The 8,874-nt window shown below is 36.5% G+C and overlaps 1 protein-coding gene across 5 annotated transcripts; it reads left to right on the top strand.

The window, feature by feature from the left end:
- Positions 1-8,436, top strand: LOC132037076 (TORTIFOLIA1-like protein 2). 5 transcript variants are annotated; one of them, XR_009409763.1, is made up of 10 exons: positions 1-182; positions 859-940; positions 1,782-2,515; positions 2,836-3,030; positions 3,136-3,238; positions 3,596-4,254; positions 5,338-6,015; positions 6,733-6,898; positions 7,649-7,742; positions 8,059-8,436. XR_009409763.1 is itself a non-coding variant. In XM_059427513.1 (8 exons), exons 2-8 carry the CDS (start codon positions 1,838-1,840, stop codon positions 7,678-7,680), a joined length of 2,511 nt encoding a protein of 836 aa, XP_059283496.1. In that variant the 5' UTR covers positions 729-940; positions 1,782-1,837; the 3' UTR covers positions 7,681-7,743. The 5 variants fall into 5 exon arrangements, 2 of the variants coding, with proteins under 2 accessions (XP_059283496.1, XP_059283497.1); XR_009409764.1 differs by lacking the exon at positions 1-182 and adding an exon at positions 348-389; XR_009409765.1 differs by lacking the exon at positions 859-940.
- The last annotated feature ends 438 nt before the right edge of the window (positions 8,437-8,874 follow it).

Raw genomic sequence — 8,874 nt, 5'->3', positions numbered from 1 at the left:
TTTTCACTTCTTTCTCTATCACCCACATTTGTATCTACATTTCTCAAATATTAAATTATACGGAGTACTAATACTACTGAATTAATTTTATTATTCTAAATGTTTCAAACTTTGCACATGCAGCGAACATTTTTTACACCTTTAATTCCCAGCTTCCTACTTTAAGCCGCCCTAATTACAAGGTACTGATTACAATAACTCACACCCCCAAGTTTTCTTAAAATAAGCCCAAAAAAAAACGCACATCAATATCAAGAACTATTTATTAAAACATAAGTTGGCCTACCTCAACTTAATTTTTTTTTTTTTTGGCTTATTCGTTTTTAGCATGTTGTTTGAATACAGGATTTAATTCCCACTTTCCTACTTTAAGCTGCCCTAATTACAAGGTACTCATTACAATTACTCACACCCCCAAGTTTTCTTCTAGTAAAGAACGCACGTCAAATATCACCAACTATTTATTAAAACATATCTTGAAGCGGACTACACCAAGTATTTGAATACGATTTAATTTTCCCATTAAATTTTGTCCACATGACACTTCACTCATTAATTTCGAGGTGCATTTCGATAAATAGTTAGTAATAATTCAAATAAGAATGCAAACACCTAATAGTTCTTATAAAAAACTCACAAAAGAAAAAGTGATACTTCACGTGTTTTTTTACGATTATCTTTTTCTTTTAATATCCTTCTTTTTATGGAGTAACGTTTTGACATTTCACTAGTACTATTAAATTATTATTTAAGTTCTGAACTTCAAGATGTTACTCCATTTTCATTAATACTAAGTAACATTTTAAATCTGTATAGTAAAATGTTGCCAACTGAGAGAGTAGTTTTTTCTTTTTCCAGGTACCCTAGCTTTATGAGTTAGATTTTTCCCTCTGCTTTTACAAATTTGGTCCTTGGTGAAGATTGAAAATGCTCTTCTTTTGTAAGTTCTTCAATCTATTAGCTCTATATGAACATTTTTTCTATACTTTCATGTTTTTTTGCTTGTTGTAGTTTATGCTTTGTTGCTGTGAGAATGTTAACTCTTTTTATTATTCTTTTTCAAAATAATGGGGTGTCCAACCAGTTTGAACTCAGATAGCTCTGTCCACCAAAGGTTGTTCATATGGAAAGAAACCACCTAGCATTTTTACATCTCGAACTTGGTCTGTTTTTGCATCTTGAACTTGTTTTACTTGAGCCGAGAGTCTTTCGGAAACAACCTCTCTGCCTTATCAAGGTGTGTGTACACACCACCTTCCCAGACCCCATTTGTGGGATTGCACAGGGTATGTTGTTGTTAAACTTGGTCTTGTTTTTATCCTACTTTCATTGACCACTAGTGCACACTACTGGATATTCTTAAGGTGTTTGCATTATATACTCTGCAAAATATGTGCTCAAGTTTAGTGATTTGTGTGATCTTAAACGTTTTCTTTCTACTTGTTTTTTTTTTTTTTTTTCGTCTTGCTTAAAGAAGTGGAAGCTATACATCTAGGTTATATAAGATACAGTTGCTCATTTCCCCCTATTTTTGGTCTACTGGTTGGAGGTGGTTGTGGGGGTGCAGGAGTGAAACGTTGGGGGTTGCCTTGCAACATTATTGATTTGTAGTACTAAACTTTGACCCAATAAAATTTCTGAAAATGAAAATTACTTTAACCCAAGAATTTTTTTGAAAATGAAAATGACTTTGACACAAGAAAATTGGTGTAGCTGTTTACCGTTTAGCAAGAGAGAAAAGGTTGATATCTTATTAACAGGCTATTATTTGAATATTGAAGGGGAAAATGATGGGTTACAACTTTGAATTGCTGGAATTGTACTCTGGGAGAGGTGAATGAGCAGGCAAAAAGTGATGAAGAAACATGTGAATATGGTGAGAGGAAGAGGTCCCAGCAGGGTGAATGGCCAACAGGTTGCTTTTGAACTTAAACAACGTGCGGTTCTTGCGCTGAACAAGCTTGCAGATAGGGATACTTACCAAATTGGAGTTGAAGAGCTAGAGAAAATAATTGAGTGCTTAACCCCAGATGGAGTCGCTCCATTTCTATCTTGTATATTAGATACTGACTCAGAGCAGAAAAGTGCTGTTCGTAAGGAATCTATTCGGTTGATGGGCATGCTAGCCAATTTCCATGATAGTATTGTTGTTCCACATCTTGGGAAGATGGTAACTAGCATTGTTAAGCGTCTCAAGGACTCGGATACAGTTGTAAGAGATGCGTGCGTGGATACTGTTGGTGTTTTGGCTTCTAAAATGAGTAGTGTTACAGGTGACAATGAAAATGATGGAGTTTTTGTGATGCTAGTGAGGCCTATTTTTGAAGCAATGGGAGAGCAAAATAAGCAGGTGCAAACTGGTTCAGCGCTGTGCTTGGCTCGGGTCATAGACAGTATTCAGAACCCTCCAGCTGTCATTTTGCAGAAGATGCTGGCTAAAACTGTCAAGTTGCTTAAGAATCCACACTTCATGGCAAAACCAGCTGTTATTGAATTGAATAGAAGCATAATTCAGGTTGATCTATCTTGTGTAAACTTCTTTTAATCTTTGAAATTTTCTGTCACACATATATACTAGTAATATTAGTGTGTGACTTGAAGGATAAGAACGTTTCGGTTTACACCTTACTGTTAGATCCTATTGAGTTCTGCACTTGTGCAGCATATTTTTGCACATAGCTGGCACCTTAAAAGAACAAGGAGAATATCCTTTGGTCATTAATTTCAGCAGTAAAACCTAATTAAAATTTCTAAGTTATGTTTTGCAAGCTAAGGCTGATTTATACATATGACAAAGATGACAAATTTTCTGATTTCCTTTCTTCTTATAATCAGGCTGGTGGTGCCAATACACATAGTGCTTTATCAACTGCAATGGCTAGCATTCAAGAAGCACTCAAGAACAGTGATTGGGCGACAAGAAAAGCTGCATGTGCAGCATTAGGCGACATTGCTTCAATCGGTGGAGCATTCTTCAGCACTTTCAAAACCTCCAGTATCCGGACCCTTGAATCCTGTCGATTTGATAAGGTAAGTGATGCAGTCAGAATGCATAATTGAACCATGTGGTATACTTCTTTATTGTGGTTGCCTGATATGAAAGTTGAAAGTATCAAACTTCATGTGTTTGTTCAGGTGAAACCAGTCAGGGACTCAGCATTGCAAGCTTTACACCTGTGGAAAAGGCTTCCTGGCACTGGTACATCTGAACCTTCTGAAGCAGGCTCTTCCATAAGAGGTATGCTGGTCTGTGCTCTCCGATGTGATATTTTTCAAATGCTGCAGATATCTCTCATAACTCATCTTCTTATAACCTTTTTGTAAAGATCTGAGAACCTAGTTGATTCGTCCCACAATTAAGTAGTTAAAGTTTGCGATTTGAGTGGTCCAGTTCTTGAGCTATGGTTATTTGTTAGATTGAGATGGTTCCATGGCTTTTAATCCCAAGTGTTGATCTAGTTTCAGCTCAGTCTTGCTTCTGGCCTTGTTGGGCTGGCATGTATCCCAGTTACATGTCATTTACTACAGAATTTTGAAGATGAACTTTCTTTATATTTGTTTTTGTGCCTTGCGTAATAATAGTTTTATCTTGCAGAAAATCTTTATAAAGATGACTATGGCGATATAACAAGTGCCAGTGAGTCAACACTGAAGGATGTCACACCTAAGAAATTTGGTTGTGACTCGGTTAAAAGCAAGCTTCCCCTTTCTTTCAGAAAAGCAGGCCCTAACCATGTTGAAAAGCCTCAGCACTCCGGAGCTAATGAGTGGCGTGTAGAAATAGCAGTTCCAAAAACCCGTAAGATCTTTATGCCAGAAGTTCGGGATGAAGAATCAGAGGGTAGTTCTATTACGAAGGCATTTGAAAAAAGTGCTGAGACTAGAAGTTCTCATGATGTTGAATATGAATATGTGCACATAGATGACAAACAGGAATGCTCTTCTGGCTCAAATCTGTTTCCTGATAACTTTCAACGCAAAGAAGTCCTGGGTTCTCACGAGGTAATTGACAAGGCCAATTTGGTTACACCATTGGGAACAAGTCGGCGTTCTGCAGTTGAAGAAATCAGTATTGAGGAACAGCGATATTTTTCTGGAATGCAGGAACGAAGAAGCTTAGATTCAACAGTAACTGAATTGAGTTCCCAAAAATTGCATGGCTGTTGTTCTGATGTAGCTAAGGAAATGTTATCTGTCCGAAAGCAACTCTTAGATATTGAAAATAAGCAATCCAATTTACTGGATTTATTAAAGGTAATTAAATTATCATTTCTTTTGTGTTAGTCTGGATCAGCCAATGCATATCAAAAGCAACCGACCTTTCTGTGTCATGTCATTTTGTGGAAGGCACATCACATGCTCTTGTAGTATTAATCTGTAATGTAAAGTAAGCCCAGACTAAACTTGCTGGAAACTGTCATATCAAATATACACTATATAAAAGTAGAGAGGAAGTTTCAGTATATGCATTATGTTTGTGTCTGGTTAAGTTTCTTACTTTCTTTATATGATGTATAACATGTTCAGTTGGTGCCTTATTTTAAAAAAAAAAACATGGTTGATGGTAGAAATGGTAAGAGAGGTCTACCCAAATCTGTTTTTAAGGTATGATGTTTATAATAGATTTTGGAGCAATACATATGCCCTTAACGGTTATTGTCGCTGATCTATCTTTTCACCAGAGCTTAATCATGACTAAGTTTATGGATTTATTGTGTACTGCTTCCATAATATACTGAACAAAACTTTTATTGAAGAATGGTGTGAATAGAGTATAACTGAACTAATAATCCTCTTAACTTCCATTGAAATTTATAAATGGAGGAAATGATATTACATAAAAGAGCTGTGTTCTGAGAAGGTTAAGCATGCCTTCTTGGTCATCCCAGTGGTCAGAACTTAGTTGGATTTCTCTCTTATTAAACAGATAGAGGTGTTGAGTTTCATCACCGCAATGTGATCTCCGTTACCATTGATTCACTAGATGCTTTCAGAACAAATTCATCAGCCTGAAAAAAAATACCATTTTTTGTTCCTGTAAATTTGAGGCAACACAGAAGTGATTTCAGTTTAGTTCTATTTTTTTCTTCCCTCGACCCATTATTGCTATGCAAAGAAAAGTCTTGAGCCCAAAGATGATATCAGATAATAGCAAGGGTTCATTTCATCATTTGGATGCCCCCGTTTGATTTTTCCTGTCTTCTTTCTTTCCATTTCCTCTGAAATTCAGTTCTGTGAATTTAGACCTGCCATATTCTTCCTGCCATACTCTTTTGAGTTAGCACTTGAATTACTTGCTAATTATTTGACCACCCCTGTTGTAACTAATGCTTTCAGGAGTTCACATCCAACATTGTGGATAACCTGTCAATGATACAAATAAATGTGTCCAGTCTTGAAGGTGTAGTTGATAGATTGGCCAAGGAACTTTCTCATGGAGGGAGATTTCCTGATCCAGCGACAACAAAATTTATGAAAAGAGGTCCTGCTGTTGCTTCCCCAAGGCTCTCCACATACACCCCAAGGCCATCTGTTGATATGCCTCATAGGAAGTCTCCGTTACTGCCCACCAAAGATGTGGAGGTTCGGGGGGATAGGACACTTGTAAAGAGCAGATCGGGCAGTTTTAGAAATCAAAATCTAGACATGTGGATAGATCCTGCAGCAAAACAAGGTGGATATTCTGTTGGAAAGGGAACACATGGAGGACAATTGAGGAGAAATAAAGATGTCTTTGGCAGAATTTCTACAACTAATGACAAACAAAATCACTTAGATGCCAAGAATAACCTCTGGAGAATTGTTAAAGGACATCTTTTGGGTGGGGATGTAGACTCTGCTTATGTGGAAGCCCTTTATTCTGGTGATGAGCTTGTTTTGTTTGAACTTATTGATACAACAGGGCCAGTTCTGGAGAATTTATCCCAAAAGACCGCCAGTGATCTTTTGGCCACTTTATCATCATACTTCTTCGAACAAACATATGTGAATATCATAATTCCCTGGCTGCAACAGGCAAGTGCATCTTGTGGTTATCGAAATCTTTAAACTAACTATATGCTTTTTCTTTACTTTTCTTGAAAACTTACATGCACAAAGTATGTTTGATTAGGAAAAGAGTTCAACTAAGTGTCCCTAGCTCTAAAGGTAGATAAGCTTTTTATGTCATAAGTAGGGGTTTGAATGCTGTATGAAATTACAGTGCCTTTTTCTACTTTAGTAAATCCTTTGGTTATGTTTTCTGCCAAATATGTGATAGCTTCCTTGTGTTTTATTCCTAAGGTTTCTTCTTGTCTTAGTTTACAATCTTCCACGACTTTGATGGCATGTCCACTGCCTATTTTTGTTTTTTGGTTTTCTTTTTGTTTTAAGTAACGGTGCTGTCGAGGCCAGCTTGTGCATACCTTGACTTTTGTAACTCGCCCCACCAAGACTTAAGCAGATGAGAAGAAATCACCCCGTGCTTTTTTTGTTTCTTTATTGGGATTTGAACCCTGATATCCAAGATTTGCATCCACTTCAATGAACAGTAAGCCGAACCCTTGGGTGCCATGTCCTCTGCCTTTTTGTTTCTTCTACTTGTAACAGTTCTGAATGTGCCATATAGTAAAACCTGTTATGTTAGTCTGATCACTTCGATACATAATGATGTATCTGACTCATGAATAAAATCCTTTTTGAAAAATTTCTGGACTCAACCCTCATGGTATATATTTTTTTTCTTAAACTTAGGTGGTGGAATTGAGTTCTGTCCGTGGGCCAGATTATACTGTCCTCCCTACAAATGCAAAGCGAGAATTTCTTTCTGCATTTCAGGAAGCGATAAAGGGTGGATACTCTACCCCAGCAGAGAGAAAATCTTTGATGCAGTTGGCAATGACCTTAAACCAGCTTTGGGGTAAGAAGTCTTTTATTCAAGTCAGAAGCTCGCATTATTGACTGATCAATTATTTTTATCTGCTGCAACTCTTGTTTAACATGGGCAGGATAGAACAACATTTATATATATATATATATATATATATATATATATACACATACATACATACAACAACAACAACATACCCACACGTGGGGCCTGGGGAGGGTAGGATGTACGACCTTACCTCTACCTTTATGGGGTAGAGAGGCGGTTTCCGATAGACCCTCGGATACATATACATACATAATATACATACATACATATACATATATATATATATATATATATATATATACACACATACATACATACAACAACAACAACAACATACCCACACGTGGGGCACGGGGAGGGTAGGATGTACGACCTTACCTCTACCTTTATGGGGTAGAGAGGTTGTTTCCGATAGACCCTCGGATACATATACATACATAATATACATACATACATATATATATATATATATATATATATACATATATATATATATATATATATATATACATATACATATATATATATATATATATATATAGACACACACACATATGCATATGTGTGTGTTGTGCGCGCGCGCGCATGTGGGTATGAATTTTGTTTGTCGGAAAACTCCTTTATTCTTATAGATCCTTGCATGAATAGTCAACATGCATTATCTACCATGTGATGCATGTTGTGAAAGTAGAATTTGAGAGTTGATAACAGAGCTTGTGATTTTTTGGATAGGAAAGAGTGGTCATCTGGAGAAGGAAGTTTAAATTGATGAAAAGTCTCACTTTTCTGATTTTTGTTTCTCAAAAACCAGGAGTGGTGAAACCAGGTTTGTAGAATACAATTCAGCAAGTATTTTCTGTGATGGTGAACCTATTTCAAACTTCTAGAGAGGTTGTTTTAAGTTTTTTAGAGAATGGAAGGACAATGTGATTATACTCTTGATTGGGTCCAACGTACGACTCTGCAATACCAACAAAGTGATACCATTAGAAGAAATACAAAAGCTTGTGTTTATTCGTTTACTTGAATTAGTCTGTTTGCAATTGTACAGTTGACATGAGAAAGAACCCTCGTTGCTTTGGCGTCTTTTAATCTTTCTTATAGGTGCCTTCCCTCTTAACATCATTTGTTTCTCCTTGCAGGAAAAAATGCACCATAGCATGCCACGGAGTTGCTGGTATTCTCTCTGGTGGAATTTGGAACTGAGCTTACAGACAAAGTAGAAGAGAATGGATTCGAGGGGGGATGAATCTTGATGCTTAGAAAGAGCTACTCTTTTCTTTTATCAACTTCTCGAAACGTTACCTGAATACGCAGAACTGAAGGTTGTAGCTTCTAGAATGTCAAGACAGTTTCAACTTTCATGAATCTGTGATTTGTTTTTGTCCATTTCTCAGTTTCCTTGGAAATGCTGTTTAAACACAGAGATGTCAAGACATATCAGCCATCATGTCAACCTTTCATTAGATGCCGTTGTACAGTTGAAATTGGACAGTAATTTCATGTCTTTATTTCTCCAATCTCATTTTAGCAGCATTTATAGGAAAACTGCCTTCTAGTTTAGTGAAATGAAAAAGGGACAAGAAGAGGCTTATTGCTAAACTGGAACTAGATTAAGAGGACAGGTCACTTGATTTGATTGTTTAACCTGGCACATTGAGGATATATCCGAGTTCCTTCAAACGAAAAATTGCACCAAAATTAAATACATCCTGACATGCATACACCAAGTTTTTTTCTTCTTTTTTGTTGGTTCTGTTTTGTAATAGTCAACTTTTTGTCATTCTTACTCCAATTGAATTTTGAGTTGCAAATTAAATGTTTATCCACCAGCTGTTTAGCTGGCACTTACATATTGTATCTTCATATCATGTAAGTATTCTTTCTTTCGCAGTCTCCAACCAAAGAAAAAAGGCAATAGTGATAATTGTTTTGCGTATCTGATATCGTCATAAAAA

This window comes from Lycium ferocissimum, chromosome 11, assembly GCF_029784015.1.
Source record: "Lycium ferocissimum isolate CSIRO_LF1 chromosome 11, AGI_CSIRO_Lferr_CH_V1, whole genome shotgun sequence".
Classification (NCBI taxonomy): Eukaryota; Viridiplantae; Streptophyta; class Magnoliopsida; order Solanales; family Solanaceae; genus Lycium; species Lycium ferocissimum.
This window is presented reverse-complemented; position numbering and strand designations above follow the sequence as displayed.